Source organism: Podarcis muralis, chromosome 4, assembly GCF_964188315.1.
Source record: "Podarcis muralis chromosome 4, rPodMur119.hap1.1, whole genome shotgun sequence".
NCBI lineage: Eukaryota > Metazoa > Chordata > Lepidosauria > Squamata > Lacertidae > Podarcis > Podarcis muralis.
Genome location: NC_135658.1, coordinates 4,003,342 through 4,023,581, shown reverse-complemented (window position 1 = coordinate 4,023,581; position 20,240 = coordinate 4,003,342). Strand labels below are relative to the sequence as shown.

At 44.4% G+C, this 20,240-nt stretch overlaps 1 protein-coding gene across 2 annotated transcripts in view; it reads left to right on the top strand.

Annotated features, from left to right (window-relative positions):
- Positions 1-19,233, top strand: part of LOC114595138 (uncharacterized) — a 51,073-nt gene extending 31,840 nt beyond the window's left edge. Inside the window, exons 1-6 of one of the 2 annotated variants that reach the window (XM_077928027.1) lie at positions 6,604-6,672; positions 7,743-8,235; positions 8,432-8,513; positions 8,799-8,881; positions 9,619-9,745; positions 16,804-19,233. In XM_077928027.1, the coding sequence (XP_077784153.1) occupies positions 7,834-8,235; positions 8,432-8,513; positions 8,799-8,881; positions 9,619-9,745; positions 16,804-18,869 (2,760 nt within the window). In that variant the 5' untranslated portion in view covers positions 6,604-6,672; positions 7,743-7,833 and the 3' untranslated portion in view covers positions 18,870-19,233. Of the gene's footprint in view, positions 1-6,603; positions 6,673-7,742; positions 8,236-8,431; positions 8,514-8,798; positions 8,882-9,618; positions 9,746-16,803 lie in introns of those variants that run through there. The other variant, XM_077928028.1, reaches the window with a different exon arrangement.
- The last annotated feature ends 1,007 nt before the right edge of the window (positions 19,234-20,240 follow it).

Here is a 20,240-nt window from a genome sequence, read left to right as displayed (position 1 = left end):
AAAACCCCTCATGACTGCTTTACTTGCATCCCAGATTACTCTTTTTTCCACAGTGGTATTCAAATTAATCTCGAAATAGTCTCTCAAGGTTTTTTGGGCCTTCTTGATCACCTCCTGATCTCTAAACAGGGCGTCATTCATCCTCCATCTGAAGGAACCAGTTGGTGTTAATTTCATCTCCATTTTCATGGCATTATGGTCGGAGCACGTCTTAGGGCAGATCTCTACCTTTCGAATCTTAGGTGCCAGTCCTCTAGTTATCCAAATTTGGTCAATTCTTGTCCATGTCTTTTGAGCTTCAGAAAAGAAGGTTCCCTCTCTTGCCAGGGGATTCCTAATTCTCCAAATATCAGTCAAATCCATATTGTCAGCCATTTCAAAAAAGGTTTTTGGTAGTCTGCCATCTTTCGTGACTACCTGTCTCTGCGACTTGTCCATGTTTGTGGATACCACTCCATTCATATCTCCCATCAAAATAATGTTGTGGTCCATATAGTCCAACAATGTCTCATGCAACTTTTTATAGAATTCAGATTTCCCCTCATTTGGTGCATATAGTCCAATTACTAAAAAAAATCCTCCTTGTGTTTGGATTTCAATTGCAATAAATCTGCCTTGATCGTCTTTAAAGACAAATTTTGGTGAAAGGCTCTCCTTTGCATAAATGGCGACTCCTCGCTTTTTAACCTTGTCTGATGAGATAAACTCTTGGCCCAGTCTCTTGTTAATCAATACTTTTCTATGTAGCCTTATCACGTGTGTTTCCTGTAAACAAATTAAGTCCAAATGTTCCTTTTTCAACAAATGAAAGACTTTTTTCCTTTTCTCCGGGGAATTAAGACCATGAATATTCCAACTTAATAGTTGCAGAGACATGATATACCTAAGTTACTTTCCTCCAACTGCTCCCAGTAATTCCTCTTCTTCTGTTGGTGGTATCACTTTCTGTAGTTTGTCCAATCCCAAACATGATAGTGCCTTTTCTATTGCTGCTAGTCGTGAGGCTCCTAGGTCTCCTTCCACTCCTTTTTGCAGGTCTTCTTCTTGGTCTTTCAAAAATTTGTCTTTCTCTTCTATTGATCTTATTTTAAACTTTTTACCTTTGAAGGTGAAGGATAGGCCTTGAGGAAATTCCCACCTAAATATGATTCTGTTTCCTTTCAGCAGTGACACCAGATCTGTATAGTTAGACCTGAGGTCCAGAAGTTGTTTCGGAATGTCCTTAAATATCTCTACTCTTGAGTCCTGGATTGTCAAGGTGTTCTGGTAATGCAGGTTCAAAATCTTGCCTCTTTCCTCTTTTGATCGAAGGGTAATCAAACAATCTCTCACTCTGTTCTTTCTCGCTTCTCTTCCAAGTCTAAAGGCCTTCAGTATTTTAAAATCTTGTGTTGTGTCTAATTTCCAGAATCCTGCAAATTCCTGTGTCAAAAAATCACTTAAGTTCTCTTTCTCAAGCTCGGGTACCGCTCTGACCCTTAGATTAGTCTGCCTTTCTTTCAGTTCGATCATAGACAGAAGTGCCTGGTGGGCCCCGAGCTGCGTCTGATGTTCCCCAAGCCGTCTGTTTATTGGAATTATCTTTTCTTCTACTGCCACTGCTTTTTCTTTTGCTTCTTGGGCTATCTTTTGGTTAGACGCTGATTCTTTCAGCAACTTTTCAATTGATTGTGTGTTCGAATTCACCTGCTGGCTCAAGTTGTTAATACTTGTAGTGTTCTGGTCGATTTTGTTTGTTGCTTCAGTCACCTGTTTGCTCACTTTGTCCAGAGTTTCATAAATCTTATTCAAAACTGAAGTAAATCCTTCTTCTGAAGTCATTCCTTTTGCCCCAGCCTGCGTTGGATCTTCCCCTTGCAATGCCGGGGGGCCGGATGTAGATGGTCTACGCTGATGCAGTGATGTACTAGTCTGTTGAAGTCTGACTTTCCCTGATCTTGTTGTTTTTTCACCCACTTTTGTTGCTTTGTCATCCATAGCACTTTATCTCTAAGTCAAGGTCACTCACAGACAGACTTGTTTTCCTGAGAAACTTTTCCCAGGCTAGTTGTGAATGGAAATTTCCCCAGCTAGATGTAGCAATTTCAATAGGCCTCTAGGGGGACACAGTAACAGTCCATAGTAATGTAACACAATGTCTTGTCAACTTTCCAAGTGCCCTCCTTCAAAGAAAGTAATTTACAGTTTCAAAGTATCTCTGCCGCAGAGTTAACTAGCAACATATTATACAGTCTTTGCAAGTGCACATTCTCAGTGCCAAAGTTTGATTAGCTTGACAGTCCGTCCCAGGAATTGAGTGGTGATCTTAAGTCCCTCTTTTTTTTCCTTTCAAATTTTTAGTATAGGCAAGAAATACTTTCTCTTCTTCCCCTCCCTCTCCTTGAAGTCAGGGGGGGGGGGGAATCCCTTAGATTTGGCGTTGGATTTTATGGCTTTTTCACAGTCTTTTCACAGTATTTAGCTTAGACAGTCTTTGCTTTGATCTTTATACAAACCGGAAGGTGGACTTCCTCTTTGCACCTTCCCGCTTTTAGTACCAAATTAAGCATTGTTCCTTTTAATTTTCGGTCTTTAAAATTGACCTACTCACGGGTTGTTGTTTGTCAGCCGAATTGTCAGAAGGAAAAAAGGTCAGCGCTCTCCGGCAACAGCTGCGCGGCTTCACTCCTTGGAAGTAGCGATCGACTCTCAGCACCGCACCACCCCGTTCCGCTCCGGGACCCTTTACAGGGTCCTTTTGCAGGTTAGAGAGGTGCTTTTGGTGCCCGCCAAGTCCTACGGCCGCAGGCTTCCTCCGCCTGCAGTTTTTGACAGGGTCCTCGCTTCGCCGTAGCGGCAAGACCCAGCTTCCAAGGAGCTTCTCCCTCCGAGCTAGAAGGAGACCGCCATTACCGTTGGCGCCACCTCCGGAGGTCCCGGGAAGCGCACAGTCTGATTGACCCAGTCAATCTGAACATTGTGAGATTCCAGCCAGTCCATCCCGAGCACCAGGGGAAACCGGGGTATGGTGGAAATGTCCAAGGTGCGCACCTCCTGGTGCTGCTGGTGACACAGGACCAAGGGCTGAGTCTCCTGAGTAACGGCCCCCAAGTGCAGGAGCCGTCCGTCAATTGCCTCCACCCGTACCGGTTCTGGCTTGTCCTGGTGTGGCACCTAATGACAGGTGGCAAAGGCAGAGTCCATATAGGAGCAGGTTGCCCCTGAATCTACCAGAGTGTGGGTGAGAATCCAGGGCCCGCCAGGGGGGTATAGACACACCAGAACTATGAGGTGTTGCAATTCCACCGGTGAGGGCCCATCATGAAGTGTTTGGGACCCCAGGTAGCCTGGGCCATCGGCTACTGGGGTTGGCCATTTCCCTGTGGCCGGCGTTTTCTCGGGACAGGATTGGGCATAGTGTCCACTCCCACCACAGTAGAGACACAGGTTCGCGTCCAGACGCTGAGTCTTCTCCAAAGGGGAGAGGCGAGGCCGTGCTGCCCCAAGCTGCATTGGCTCCTCCAGCGACTTGGCTGTGGCCGTGGAACTGCTGGGAAGGACTGGAGCCGGGAGTGCCGGCGGCCCTGAGGCTGGGCGACGGTCCTCCAACCGATCGTCTTATCTGCAGGCTCTGTTGAATGAGTGTGTCCAGCGTGGCAGGGCGATCCATCATGGCCAGCTGGTCCAGTATCTCATCCGAAAGCCCCTCGAGATACTGGTCCTGAAGGTTGCAGTCATTCCAGGCCAAGTCCTGTGCCAACAACCGAAATTCTGTGGCATAGGCGGCCACTGTGGACTTGTCCTGTTTCAACCGCCGAATCGCCCGATTGGCTTGACTCCCCTTCTGAGGGTTGCCGAACGCGGTTTCCAGATGGTTGCAAAACGCTGTATAGTCTGTCAGCAAGGGAGAGTCTTGCTGGAGCAGCGGCAATGCCCACTTGGCCTCCCGGTCCTTCAGCAAGCTGTTCAGGAAGTGCACCTTGGTGCGGTCATCCGGGAAATTCCGGGCTCGCCCCTGAATATACAGCTTGGCTTGGCAAGAAACATGGGAAAGCTGGCCGGGGACCCATTGAATTTCTCTGGCAGGGCCACTGGGTACTTGCCAGAAGCTGGGGCATTGGCACCAGAAGCTGGTAAGGCGTCCAAACACTGCTGAAGCGCTGTAGCTGCATTGCTTAGCTGATGAATGGTGTGGGTCAAGACCTGGTTTTCCTGAGCCAATGCCACCAGTGCAGCCGCCTGGTCAGCCATGGCTTCTGGTTCCTCCCGAATGCACCCGAACGAAGGGAGAGTGTGGGTGTGGCGGGAGCAAACTGTGCTGGTCCCGTGGGTTACCCGAGAGGCTAGGTCCAAGTCCGGTCCGTGGTCAAAGGTGCAAGGTGGAGGCAGTCCATAGTAGCTGAAGCTGGGTGCAGGGCAGGGAGTTGGGTGAAGTCAGGAACAGGCTTGCAAGCAGGGAGCCAGGGCGGGTCAGGAGCTCAGGCAGGAACTAGCAACCAACAATGCTGCTCCCGCAACTTGGGACTGGGGGTTTCCGGCTTTTATCCTCCCTGAGTCATAGGGTGGCCCCGATCCTCTGGTGACTCGCCTCTCTAACCCTGAGCCTCTGCAGCTCAGGAGAGGCTGGATCTTCCTGCAGCAGCTGATCTTCATCCAGCAGCTGAAAGGCAAAAGTCAGGCTGTCAGTTCCTCACAAAGGGAGGGCTTCTCCAAATCCGAGAGGGCAGCGTGGGGGGCAAGGAGGGCAGGTCTGAGTCCCTGCTCTGGTTCTCTCCAATACTCACCCCTGGGGGAGGGATGTGCAACCGCAGCACATCTGCGAAGAGAAGGACATGGGGACAGGTGAGTCCGTCCCTGAGCACCTGGCAAGGCTATTCCAAGAGTTTTCTCCTGGATTCCAAGCCCTATTGCGGGGGAGGAGGGACATCCCAAGCCTTGGGGGCCAATCCTGGCCTCCTTCAACCAGAATGTGGCTCCCCAGGCCAGGGGTAGGCAAGCTAAGGGCTGGGGGCCGGATGTGGCCCAATCGTCTTCTCAATCCGGCCTGCAGATGATTCGGGAATCAGCATGTTTTTACATGAGTGGAATGTGTCCTTTTATCTAAAATGCATCTCTGGGTTATTTGTGGGGTATAGGAATTGGTTCACCCCCCCCAAAAAATATAGTCTGACCCCCCTACATGGTCTGAGGGACAGTGGACTGACTCACGGCTGAAAAAGGTTGCTGACCCCAGGCTAACAAGATGGTCAATATCTGGTTCCACTCCACCCTTTTAAAATTTAAATAACAAAATGGATCCCAACTTTCAGAGCATGTAAACCACATGAGTGGAAAGACCCCTGTGCCACTTACAGAAATAGGATTAAATTCCTTCTCCCACCTTTAAAGTAAACCTCTAAGTAACGAAACCAAATCGACCCAAGTCTGCCTTCCTCCACTAACCTGAACTTCGCTCTTCAAGCCAAAAGATAACACTGCCCTGTCCCCAGGTGAAACCCCCTGGCCTGTCATAGGAAGGGCTGCCACCACACCAGTGGCGTTTACCTCAGCTCAGCATGGGGACTGACTGAGCAGGCAGCGAGATGCTTTCAGCCTCGGACACTTGGCGGGTACTGAAATGGTCGTGCAGGCCAGATTCACGACCCTGGCGGGCTGGAATCGGCCCAGGGAACATAGATTGAGGAGCCCTGGCCTACACTGACTGGCAGCAGCTCCCCAGAGTTTCAGGCAGGGATTTCGTCTGGCCCTTGCAGGAGATGTCAGGGGCTGACCCTGGGACATTCTGCATGCCAAGCAGATGCTCTAGGGCTCCCCATATTTCCCTGCACTTACAACGTTACACTATTAGCAACCGTGGAGATTCCACCTGCCTCTTTTGAAAGGAGAACACTCACCTGATCAATAATAATAATAATAATAATAATAATAATAATTTATACCCCACCCATCTGGCTGGGTTCCCCAGCCACTCTGGGCAGCTTCCAACAAAATATTAAAATACAATAGTCCAACAAATATTAAAAGCTTCCCTAAACATAATAACAACAACCATCCATTTTCAGTCCATTGAATTAGCAATTAAGCATTTCTGGAAAGGGAAATGGCATAATTTTGTATATTAGTATGAAAAGCATGCATAAGAAATTATTACTCATTTACTCATTTAATTTATTACTCATTTTGGCAGAGGAAAGGTCTCCCTTGGGAGGTGGGGGACTCTCCTTCCTTGGAGGTTTCTAAGCAGAGATCGGAGGGCCATCTGCCATGGATGCTTTAGCTGAGATTCCTGCCTTGCTGGGGGTTGGACTAGATGACCCTGGGATCCCCTCCTATCTCTCCACTCCTGAATTCCAGGAGGAGCTTCCTTGCCTCCTGCAAAGCCCTTTTCCCTGCAAGCTCTTCCTCTGGTTTCACCCTAAAAGGATATCTGGGCATTGGCGGAGCCAGGGGAGCAGCTGCCCGCCTTATTCCATGAAAAATAATAAGAATCTGAGGTTCTGCCAAGCGAGAGAGGGCTGAGCTGGAGGGACTGGGCTTGGCAAGGGTTAAAGGGAACTGAGCTGCCTTCCTAGAGAGGACAGGAAGAAAGGGGGGGCCAGGTCCTCCAGAGCCAATCCCCCTCCCTCCCCAGTCCTTTCCTTGCTTTGGTGTCTCTCCTGCAAGGGCTGAATCGCTGCCCCCTCCTGGGATCTGGTGAGTCTCCTCTCTCTCCCCCCAGAGGGTGCAGTGGGGAGACAGTGGGGGGGGGGTCCCAGGGCTGCAGCAGGGGAGGGGGCCTGGGGGCCCTGATCTGCTCCTGCAGGGGGGGACCCCAAGTCAGGGAGGAGAGGGTCCTGCCAGGGAGGGGCCAGGTCTGCCACGCTCTCCTTCCTGCAGATCAGAGGATCCCAAACTCATTTGGCCCTCCGCCCCCCCCCCCTTCAGAAACGATCTCCCTTTTTAAAACAAAGGAGTCCCTGGGACTTTAACTCTGTGTGACATCGCTCAGCCTCATTGCACAACAGAGGAAACATGTGCAAATGGTTTTCCAAAGCTGGAGGAGGAGGTGGACTAGCCCCCCCCCCCAAAAAAAAACAACAACGGGGAGGGAGGAAGGAAAAGTAGGAAAGAGAGGCCAGGAATAAAGAGAGGGATCCCAGGCCATAGTCTGGCTGCTGCATTGCAAACCAGTTTGTGTTAAGCTATCTAACAGAACAACAAAAAATCAAAAAATCAAGGGAGATGTCTTTGGCCCCACCCACTTGGCCCTCTGGGGGTTGGCCAGATACATTCCTGGCCCTCAGAAGAGAGAAAAAGAGACCTCACCCCACGAATCTGTCTGGACAGCGGCAGGGATTGCAGAAAAGGAGACAGAAGCAGGGAGTGGAGGTGGGGTGAGGGTGGGGTGAGGGTGGGGAGCAACTCCAGAGGACCCCCAGGTCAGGACCCCCACTAGAGAAAAGCATCCATTTATCACAAGATACAAATAACTCCCTTGTCATTCGGTTCTGGCTTCATGCATTGACTGGAAGGATGGAGAAACCAGGTTGATTAATCTGACAGAAATCCCTTCCGTTGCCTCCACATTCTGCATTGCTTGAAGGCTAGAGACTTGTTTCTTCTCCTCTTCCTCCTCCTCTTTCTTTTCAAAAAGATAGCTCATGGTCTGGGATGTGGTGCAGTCCAGCCCTGGTTCCCAGCAAGACTCATCCATGCTTGCTCAGGGAACCATTTCCCCCCCTGTCCTACATATTCTGTAACAGAACAATGTATTTGCTTTGTAGGATTTGCTACAGCTTCTCATTTAGACGGACAGAACTTGGCAGAAGACCAAAGGGTTCCTTCCGATCTCTCAGAGGCTTCCTGAGAGCACAGATGGATGAGCAAGACTCAGCCGGCCCTGGAACAGGAAGAGGCCATGCCAACCAAACTGGGAGCAGTGGGGGGTTCTGGAAAAACTCTGTGCAGAAGATCCTGGGTGAGGAGGACACCCTCCGCTCAGAGGTGCAGAGCCAGCAGCTGAGGCAGTTCTGCTGCCAGGAGGCCAAAGGACCCCGAGAGGTTTGCAGCCGACTCTACCACTTTTGCCATCAGTGGCTGAAGCCAGAAAGGCACACGAAAGCTGAGATGCTGGACCTGGTGATCTTGGAGCAGTTCCTGGCTGTCCTTCCACCAGAGATGGAGAGCTGGGTGAGGGAGTGTGGAGCGGAGACCAGTTCCCAGGCGGTGGCCCTGGCCGAAGGTTTCCTCCTGAGTCAGGCAGAGGAGAGAAAGCAGGTGAGAGAGACTTTCCTCTGGATACTCCCAAGGGGCTCCAAACAGGACAGAGAACATCCCATAATGGTCTGCTGATGGCCCATCCTTTTTCTGGGAAAGCATCCATGGAATGAGATCTCACACCCTTCAAGTCTTTGTCATTCTCTTTCTAGTATTTCTCACCATTCTCTGTTTTGAATCCTTGTTTCTTTTTCAGGGAAAGGATCTCTTTGCAGAAATGGACCTGGATTCCTGTGAGGCAGAGAGGCCTCCGTTGGACACCAGAGAGAGGCCACTGGGTAAGGAGGAAGGTGGCTTTTCTCCATTTGGTCTAATTCTGTTGGTTTCCCAACTCATCTGAGGGTTCTTTTCATCTTGTTTTGGGGGGAGACAGTTGGGAACAAGGGTCCAGAGGAGGGGAGATGTATTTCTGCACAAACAAACATATGAAATGGGCACAAACCTCCAAATACTCTCAGTAGGTAAGGATTTCTCAAAGGCCCATCTGTAGTTAGAGATGCCCTGTTTCACCTGTGAGAGAAGCAGGCACTCCTGGCGTCCTGCTTACCTTTTTTCTCTTGCAGGTGGCGGAAGGATGCCAGCAAGAACTCCTGATCCACGTTTTCATGGGGGCAGAAGGGAAGCAGCGGCTGTGGAACCAGATCAGGTCAGGGGAAGCTGCCTTGTGGGGACAGAGGCCGAGGGATGGAGCAATGTCATGGACTGGTTGGGCACAGAGGAATGGTGGGAGGAAGCAGCCGGGGAACCAGGAAGGGAAGATGGCTCAGAGCCGAAGGAGTGGAGGTGGAGGAAGGATGGGCGGTCAGAGGGAGAAGAAGGAGAAGCCTGGGAAGAGGAGGTGTCAGAAGCTGAAGGGGTAACAGGGCTTAGTGAGCTGGGAGACTCTGTGGCAGAATGCAGTGCAGAATCAGAGGCAGAAGAGGAAGGAGGCGAGTGGGAGAGGAAGGTCGAGAGGCTGAGGTGAGTCTGGAGAAGGAGGAGCCACCGGTGGCTCCCTCTCCTTTTGCCAGAAGCCACCCTCCCTGCTTGTCTCTCTGAGCCAGGAGACCCCCTGCAACGCCGGAATCTCTGCTAGATCATCCAAGACCAAAAGAGGCTTATTTTATTTCTAGATTGATAACTGAATGCAAAAATTTGTTTCTAAGCAGTGGACAAATGAGAACAAATAGTGGCCTGAAAACACAAGGTGGAGTACCACCTATTTGCACAAAGACGAATACCCATAATTAAATGCAGAATAAAATAAGCATCCATAAATAAAATGTGCAGCAAAGCAATCCTATTGAAACAACACCGCAATTAACAGGAAGGAAACAACAGAGCATTGTGGAGCAGATCATATTTCTGCTGTCTCAGAGGAGGACATTTCCCTTTTTCTTTTAGGGTCCAGTGTGCTTTGAAGATGTCGCTGTTCGTTTCACGGACGAGGAGTGGGCGTTGCTGGATCCTGACCAGAGAGCTCTGCATAAGGACGTCATGGAGGAGAATCGTGGGATCGTGGCCTCTCTTGGTAAGGCTCCCTGTGGGATCGTTATATCTGCCTCAAAATTCCAAAAATACCTCAATGTGACCAATCTCACATATTTTCACAGAGCTCAACAGAGCCCGCTATAACACCTGGGAACCTAACACCCCCACAATAAACAGTAAATTACAGTTTTTTCTTTGAACAATCTTCCTCAAATTATTCCTTTTTCTACCACGATTGGGCTGGTCTGAACTGCCCAGGCCATCTTCAATGTCAGCTTCAGAAAGATAAGTAGCTTCAGGTTTTCTGTTTTTGCTCCTGTCAGTCTTGGATTGACCAAAGAGACGACTGACATTGGAGATGGAGGGGATGCCATGACTGGGCCAAACAAAATTCATCCCAGAGAAGAACTAGACTTATTGAATCTCAGGAAAAGTAGCGGTGATGATGATGATGATGATGATGATAGTAGTAATACAGTGGTACCTCGGTTTACAAACATAAGAATAATAACAACAACAAGAAGAAGAAGAAGAAGAAGAAGAAACTTAAAATTTTTCGGAAGAGGACTGTTCTTAAATCAAGGTACCACTGTAGTAATAATAATAATTTTTATTTCTACCCTGCCCATCTGGCTGGGTTCCTCCAGCCATTCTGGGCGGCTTCCAACATATATATAAACATGAAACATAAATAATTATAATCTGATCCCATATAAAAAGAACATTAACTTTATTTTTTATTTTTTACCAATCAATTTTTATTGTTTTCTTTACACAGTCATTTTACAATACCTTAAATCACATATATACTTTTAGCTCTGCCGAGCTTGCGACTTCCCTCCTTCCCTTCAGCAGGTATCCCTTATTTTCTCCAGTCGCGTATTTTAATTTCTAACCTTGTATCTGTCTTATACATTGTAGGAGTTATTTCAATCCTGCCAGTGTTTTTAAATCTTTTACAATTATCCTTTAAGTACACAGTACATTTACTCAACTTTCCTGAAATCTCTGATCGTCCTGATCCCAAATCCTGCCAGTCAGTTTGGCTAATTCCGTGTAGTTCATCATTTTCGTCTGCCACTCCACAATGGTGGGAACTTATTGTAATTTCCAGTTTGGGGCCAATATATTCCTTGCCGCAGCTGTGGCGTACATAAATAGCCTTTGGTCTGTTTTCTTAACCTCCTTCCCCATCAAACCCAACAAAAAAGCCTCTGGTTTTTTGGGAAAGGTATATTTAAGTACTTTCTTAAGTTCATTATAGATCAACTCCCAAAAATTCTTGACTTTATCACAAGTCCACCACATATGATAGAAGTCTCCATCCACCTTTTTTCATTTCCAGCATTTCTTATCCCTCATCCTATACATTTTCGCCAATTTTACTGGTGTCAAATGCCCCCTATATATCATCTTCATTAAATTTTCTTTTAAAGCCGTACGCGCCGTGAATTTCTTACTTTTGTTCCATAATTTTAGCCATGCATCCAGTTCAATATTATGCCTAAAATCTATAGCCCATTTTATCATTCCTTCTTTCACCTCTTCAACTTTTGTAAACCATTCTAATAACAAATCATATATCCTAGATAGTATTCTACCTCTGCCTTCCACTAATTCTAATTGAAATCTTGATTTTTTATCCTTAAACCCAGCTTTCCTTTTATCCTCACTCAATATATCATTCACCTGATGGTATTGCAACCAACCTGTAAACATGCCTTCCGTTTGATCATATGGTTTACGTTTTAACCCTTGTTCCGTTTTTCTAATAATTTCCTCATATTTACTTTTTTAACTGTCAATACCTCTATTGGTGATATCCACCGTGGGGTTTTCCTTTGCATTAAATTCTTGTTTCTTTCCCATAGTTCATAAATTGACCTTCTGATCACATGGTTTAAAAAACCTTTACTTTTACCTTATCATACCACAGGTACGAGTGCCACCCGTGCCTGTTGTCATGACCTTCTAAATCCAATAGGTCCGTATTTTCCAATGTTATCCATTCCTTTAACAATACGAGACAGGATGCTTCATATGAGATTCGTACCTGGTAAGGCAAAGCCACCTCTTTCATTTTTATCTATCAATATTTTTATTTTGATCCTCGGCTTCTTTCCCTGCCAGACAAATCTTGACACTATTTTTTGCCATTCTCTACATTGTCCTGTCCCTTTAATCACTGGAATTGTTTGGAATAAGAATAACATTCTAGGTAAAACGTTCATCTTAATCTGCCCAAAAAGGATAATTTCAACCTGTTCCAAATTTCTTAATCCTTCTTAATCTCTCTCCATGTGGTTTCATAATTATCTTTATACAAATTTATATTTTTTGTTGTCAACCAAATTCCAAGGTATTTCACTTTCTTAACCACCATAATTCCTGTCCTGTGTTGCAATTCCTCTGTCTCTTCTTTATTCATATTTTTTACTAGCATTTTGGTCTTATTTCTATTGAGTTTAGATCCTGCAACTTTTCCAAATTCCTCCATTTTCTCTAGGGCTTTTTGTACACTGTTTTTGGGTCTTCTAATGTTAAAACTAAATCATCAGCAAACGTTTTTACTTTAAACTCTTTCGATCCCACCTTAATACCTCTGATTTCTGACACTTCTCTCAAATTCTTGTTTAATACTTCCAAAACCGTAATAAACAACAGGGGTGACAAAGGACACCCCTGTCTGGTACCTTTAGATATTTCAAAGTTGTCAGACAAATTATTATTTATAATAAGTTTGGCTTTTTCCTCTGAGTATATAGCCTCAATACCTTTCAAAAACATTTCTCCTATTCCCATTGTTTTTAGGTTTTCTTTCATAAACCACCATGAAACATTATCAAATGCTTTCTCTGCATCAATGAACACCAAGGCCACTTGTTTATCAATTCTAGACTCCCAAGTACTCAATTATAACCTCTATGTTCCTAACATTGTCCTTCAGTTGTCGCCCTGGTAGAAAACCAGCTTGATCTTTATGTATTACTTCCTTTAAAAGTTTTTCTTAATCTGTCACCCAACACATCCGCAAATAATTTATAGTCATTGTTCAATAATGAAATAGGTCTATAATTTTTAACACTCAAACCATCTGTATCTTTCTTTGGGATTAAAGTGATGTACACCTTTTTGCAGTATTTGGAATTTCCCCTTCCTTCAAAATATGATTCATAACCTCACAAAGTACCGGTTATAATGGTCCACCTAGTGTCTTATAATATTTTGCCGAAATGCCGTCAGGGCCTGGAGCTTTCCCTATCTTCATTCTCTTTATCGCCTTCTCAATTTCTTGTTCTGTAATTATCTGGTTTAATTGTTCCTTTTCTCCTGGGGGGATCTGCTGTAATTGATGGCTTTGTATATAATTTTCTGTTTTCTTACCATCTTCTTTCTCTTTCTTATACAAATCTTTATAAAATTTCAGAAAGGTCTTTCTAATTTCTTTGGGGTCTTCAATTATCTTTTCTGCCTCTCTTATCTTACAAATTGTTTTTTGTTTTAGTCTAACCTTTAATTGCCACGCCAAGAATTTTCCAGTTTTGTTGGCAGATTCAAAATTCCTTTGTCTCATTGTTTTTGTTTTCCACTCTACATCCTGACTCACCAACATAGAGAACTGAGTCTGCAACAATTTAATATTTTGTCTTATTAGCTCATCTTTTGGTTTTATTGTGAGCAGTCTCTCATTCTCCATGAGATGGGACAGGATTTCTTCTTTCTTCTCCCTTCCTCTTTTCTGAAAACTGTTCTTTTGGATCAGGAATCCTCTCATTACAAATTTGCTTGCATCCCATACTGTTTCAATGGGTGTTCCTTTGTTTAAATTCCAAATATTCTGTAATTGTCTCTTTTGCCCTATATACTATCTTTTGGTCATTGAATAAACTTTCATTCATCTTCCATCTGAATGATGAAAGGTATTTTCCTTTTAACTCCAAATATAACGAATTATGTTCTGATAATGTCCTTGGGAGAATCTCAATTTTGGAAATTCTTGGCACCAATTCTTTAGAAGTCCAAATGTAATTTTCTCTACCAAAGCTTTGATTTGGATCTGAAATGAATGTGAACTGTTTTGTTGTGGGATTTCTAAGTCTCCAAATATCTGTTAGCCCCATAGTGTCTGATATATCAAAATATGTTTTTGGTAGTTTACCTTCATTTGTGTCTCGCCTTGTTGTTGATCTATCCAAATCTGGAATAACCACACCGTTGAAATCCCCCATTACTATCACTCTCTGATTCAAAAATTCTGATAATGTTCCATTGAGCTTTGAATAAAAGTCAGCTTTTTTGTCATTAGGTGCATAGATTCCCACAATGATTACCTTTCCCCCCTGGAACGTAATATGCACTATCAGCACTTTCCCCTCCTCATCTTTATAAATTAATTTTGGGTCGTATTTCTCCTTCATATACAATACAACCCCTCTTTTCTTGTTTGTGTCTGAGGCAATAAAGTCTCTCCCCAATCTTTTATTACTTAAAACCCTCTTATGTTTCCTTCTGACATGTGTTTCCTGTAAACAGGTTATATCTAAATTCCGTTTAATCAAGACATGTTCTATTTTGTTCCTTTTATTTTTATTTTTAAGTCCATTCACATTCCATGAAAGTATTTTTCAGAGCCTTTTTCTGGTTTGTTCAAGTCTTCTATCAAGTCCAAATCAAACTTGGGGGTCCTTGTTATTATTATCCACTTCTTCCTCTTCTCCCTCTTCTTTCTCTTCTTCCTCTTCCTCTTCTTCCCCTCTCCTTTTCTCCTCTTCAGACGGGTCCCGTCCTGGTCTTACCTTCTCTACTTTTCCCAACTCTTTATCATATCTTCTGGAGAATTTTTCCAGATCCTGAAGGCTACTTAGTTTGAACCTCTTGTCTTTGTAATAGAAGGAAATTCCTTCTGGAAATTCCCATCTATACTGGATTCCATTTTTCTTTAACTGGCCAACTGGTTGGTGGCAGCGGATTAGTGGTGTATGGGTCAATAGTCCGTGAGATGACCGGGGACTCCATACGAATGCCACAGTTGGCTCCATAGATTTCTGATTGGGTTAATGTTTGGGCTATTCCCAAGCCATTCCAGCAGTGGAATAGGATTATCTTGAAAGCAGCTTTTGCACACAGCAACGACATGGAACTGAATCCTGTTGAAATAGGAAAGAAAGAAAGAAAGAAAGAAAGAAAGAAAGAAAGAAAGAAAGAAAGAAAGAAAGAAAGATTTGTATAAATATATATAGAAATGCTTCAGTATCTGGGAAAAGATCACTTGTGGAATGCTTCAGTTTGGGCTCAACATTCCCATTAATGATTCAAATTCTGCCCACACTTTTGCTGTCATACAACCCCAGGTCATCACACGACAGTGGAAGCTTTACTTACAACCATAATCCATTCTGGAGGTCTGGTCATAACCAGAAACGTACATAAGTAGAGACACCCTTTTCCATAGAAAGTAATGGAAATGTGAATTGATCCATTCTAGATGATGAATAACACCCCCAAAACAGCAATTTAAGATGGATTTTACTCTCTAACAAGACCATAGATCCATAAAATGAAGGCAATAACCAATGTACTGTACAATAAAATAAATAAGACAGTATTGTTGATTAAAAAAATTAACGTTTTTCCCCCCCTTACGTGCACTGTGGATAGGTGGGCTTATCTGGCTACAAGCTGGTGGTAGAGCAAGGGTCAGTAAAGAGCTGATTCACTTTAGCCAGGGTCATGCTTTTTTCTTGCCAGGCCAGGTTATTCTCTAGACTTCCTCAGGTTGGTTTCTTGGCAGGGTTTGGGGCTGCAGTGCGCCCTGCTATGCCTCTTGCAGGCAGCACCTCTTCCACAGATTCGAGGGTGGGATGGGGGCCCTCTCCCCAGCAGCAGAGGCCTCAGCGCTGCTCTGCAGCTGGCGGGGAGAGTTCCAGTAAACTAAAGGCCTCTCCCCGGCGGCAAAGGCTCCACCACTGCCCTGCAGCCGGCCGGGCGAGCTCCAGGCTGCTGGCAAGACCTCTTGTCTCTAGAGGAAAGTTCATAAGTCGAAGTGCCTACTGAAGGTCATAACTGGAATGGTACAAAAGTAGAACCATACGTAAGTCAAGGATCTACTGTTTCCGGGTGTTTCACAGTCGGTGTAATGCAAGTAGGATGTAAATGTTCTCTGATTCTTCTCCTTGCATGTTTAATGCCATCACTACCAAGAAAGGAGATTTGGGTCTCATCGCTCCAAATAACACTGTCCCATTGTTCCACTATCCAGTTAACATGGGTTTAATCTTTTCAACCTTTGCTTGAGAGATAACAATGGCTTTTTCCTTATAATTCTAACATTTAGACCAGTCCTTGCACTTAACTTCCCATTACATTGCGCCATGTCATCTTGTATACACCCAGATGATTTTCTTCTGTCATGTAGGGACAGTCTCTCCATTCTTCAATCGTCACTTGCCTTTGTGACCTTTTCCTGCCTTAACCAGTCTGATTTTGTAGTGACGGAGTCTCCTTATACCTCTTCAAAAATATAGAAAGGGCAGCTTTGGTTAAGTTTTTCCTAATCTTTAATCTAATTTCTTCTTAACTGTAGCCTTGTTCACTTAATAGTACAATCTTACATCGCTTTCTGGGTGACCAGTCAACGCTTTGTGCCATTTCTATAATTTTATTATAACCTCACTAAATGAAAGAACACAAAAAACCAACTAACTTGATAGCAATCACATAACATACTGAAAATGTCAACCTAAGCAAGTGGTGCCTCCTTTTTCTGGTTATTTGGCTATAACGTTTGATTAAATACAGTTAATTGAAGAAACTTTGTTGGATTGCTTTCTTGATTAAATTATCTTTCCATTTATATATAATTTTATGATATTACTCCAAAAGAAGTGGTGTTTTGAGCCATCAAACCTCTGAAATACACTTTTTTCTAAAAGACTTCCACAATTTTGACCACTAATGTATATCAAATAAAGCAACATTCAACAACTCATCAGAATCTTATAATAAACAAACAACACAGGTAATGAACACACACCCAATTACCTTCAGTTCTTCTCCATTTGTTCCTGAGGCTCTAATCCCTTTTTGTTTCCATTGCAGATTGTGATGAATTGGAAATCGAGAATAAGGGTGACCACGACAAAATCCCCAGAGAGGAGAAGCCACATAAAAATTTGGAGTATGGAAAAAACTGCAGTCAGAGCTCCCATTCCACTTCCCATGAACAAAATTTCATTGGAAAGAAACTCAATCAGTGCATGGAATGTGGAAAGAGCTTCCGTCAGAGCTCCCATCTCATTTCCCAGCGAAGAATTCATACACGGGAGAAACCGTATCAGTGTGTGCAATGTGGAAAGAGCTTCCGTCAGAGTTCCAATCTCACTTCTGATCAAATAATTCATACAGGGGAGAAGCCCTATCAGTGTGTGGAATGTGGAAAGAGATTCAGGAGGAGCTCCGATCTCACCACCCATCAAAGAATTCATACAGGGGAGAAACCCTATCAGTGTGTGGAATGTGGACAGAGCTTCAGTCAGAGCTCCCATCTCATTTCCCATCAAAGAATTCATACAGGGGAGAAACCCTATAAGTGTGTGGATTGTGGAAAAAGCTTCACTGATAGTTCCAAACTCACTTCCCATCAAAGAGTTCATACAGGGGCGAAACCCTATCAGTGTGTGGAATGTGGAAAGAGCTTCAGTCACAGCCACAGTCTCACTTTCCATCAAACAATTCATACAGGGGAGAAACCCTATCAGTGTGTGGAATGTGGAAAGAGCTTTAGGAAGAGCTCCGATCTCACTTCCCATCAAAGAATTCATACAGGGGAGAAACCCTATCAGTGTGCGGAATGTGGAAAGAGCTTCAGTCAGAGTGCCCATCTCACTTCCCATCAAAGAATTCACAAAGGGGAGAAACCCTATCAGTGCATGGAATGTGGAAAGAGCTTTACAGATAGGTCCTCCCTCACTTCCCATCACAGAATTCATACAGGGGAGAAACCCTATCAGTGTGGGGAATGTGGAAAGAGCTACACTCATAACTCCTCTCTCACTTCCCATCAAAGAATTCATACAGGGGAGAAACCCTATCAGTGTGTGGAATGTGGAAAGAGCTTCAGGATGAGCTCTGATCTCACCAAGCATCAGAGAATTCATACAGGGGAGAAACCCTATCAGTGTGTGGAATGTGGAAAGAGCTTCAATCAGAGCTCCTCTCTCACTTTCCATCAAAGAATTCATACAGGGGAGAAACCATATCAGTGTGTGGAATGTGGAAAGAGCTTCACTGATAGCTCCTCTCTCACTTCCCATCAAAGAATTCATACAGGGGAGAAACCCTATCAGTGTGGGGAATGTGGAAAGAGCTTCAGAAAAAGCTCTGATCTCACTAAGCATCAGAGAATTCATACAGGGGAGAAACCCTATAAGTGCATGATATGTGGAAAGAGCTTCACTGATAGTTCCAAACTCACTTCCCATCAAAAAGTTCATACAGGGGAGAAACCCTATCAGTGTGTGGAATGTGGAAAGAGCTTCATTTACAGCCACAGTCTCGCTTTCCATCAAAGAATTCATACAGGGGAGAAACCCTATCAGTGTGTGCAATGTGGAAAGAGGTTCACTGATAGCTCCTCTCTCACTTCCCATCAAAGAATTCATACAGGGGAGAAACCCTATCAGTGTGTGGAATGTGGAAAGAGCTTCAGTCAGAGCTCCTCTCTCACTTTCCATCAAAGAATTCATACAGGGGAGAAACCCTATCAGTGTGTGGAATGTGGAAAGAGCTTCACTGATAGCTCCTCTCTCACTTCCCATCAAAGAATTCATACAGGGGAGAAACCCTATCAGTGTGTGGAATGTGGAAAGAGCTTCAGAAAAAGCTCCGATCTCACTAAGCACCAGAGAATTCATACAGGGGAGAAACCCTATCAGTGTGTGGAATGTGGAAAGAGCTTCAGTCAGAGCTCCTCTCTCACTTTCCATCAAAGAATTCATACAGGGGAGAAACCCTATCAGTGTGTGGAATGTGGAAAGAGCTTCATTAAGAGTTCCTCTCTCACTTCCCATCAAAGAAGTCATACAGGAGAGAGAGAAAGGGACGTGGCATACATACAGAGATTAGCTGAAGAATCAAGAAGGGAAATGGAAATTAAAAGACTATGAGGAAATAAAAGATTATTTGCAGAGTTGGTTACACTACGAACAATTACATGGAATGTACGAGGCAGATAATAAGAAAGGATTTAGTTATACATTTTCTAGATTTCAAAAGGGAGTTATAGAAGAAGTGAAGCAGCTGAAGAAAATGTATAATATTTTGCTAGAACAGGAAACAAAAGATGAGGAGGAAAAAATGGTCATGATCAAATGGGCACCAGATATAGGACATAACATACAATTTGAGGACTGGGGAAAATTGTGGAAAGTAGATTTGAAATTTACAGACTGTTCTCTTTTGAAAGAAAACTATATGAAAATGATGTATAGTTCGTATATTACACCAGTACTGATAGCAAAAATGTATAAAACTGGGTTGAAATATATGTTGGAAATATATAGAAAAAGAAGGGACTTATAATCACATGTGGTGGGAATGTAGAGAAGTTTAAAAATTGTGGGAAATGATATACAATGAATTGAAAAAAATGTTCAAATTGACATATGTAAAAAAAACCCTGAAGTATTCTTGTTAGGGATTGGAGGACAATGTTGGACATTTGATTAGCATTAAACTAATTAAAGTTTAATGGGACAGGTTATGGTCGGTTTGTACGTCAAGAAGGAGATAAGGAGAGCAGTTCAGAGTGATTTATGAAAGGACTGGAGCGAAGACAGAAGCGGTTGCCGACAACGAAAGCCTTCAAAGCAGCTTGAGTCCTGCAACGTGCCTAGAAAAAAGTTTTAAACAGGCACTGCACAGTTTGTACTCGCTGGAAGACGTCTTATTCTTCAAGGAGCCACCTCAGCAGCTGGGAGACGGTCTACAGGTGTGTGAGTATCGTTCCTAAGCCCCAGGGAGGATGGCAGAGTCCCAGGAAAGTTTTACTGTCCCATTTACGCGACTCAATGGGAAAAGGCTAGAGTAAGGGTTTGGTTGCAAGCAAAAGAGTTGTGGAGTTATACTGAAGCACCGCCTTTACAGGCAGCTGCAGACGCGTCTGCAGAAGACAAAGCAACAGCGGCAGCTTCACAGAAACACGACAGGAAAGCCCAAGGTCTACTAGTGTTGGCAGTGGGACCAGAGCAAATGCCTTATGTTTCTGAGTTAAAGAACACACATGAGGTCTGGACGGTTCTGCAGCGGCTAAATTCCAGAAACACTGCGGGGGCCAAGATCCATGCTACAAGATGTTTGTTTGATTTACGTCTCCAGCCGGGAGCGTGTGTGAAAGATCATATTGCCAAAATGGTGTCTGCCTTTAATCAACTAAGACAGCTGGGCATTCCTTTCTCTATGGAGCAGCTGTCATACATATTGTTGTCTTCTCTTGATAAAAGCTATGAGACTCTAGCTTTAACTTTGGAAGCTATGCC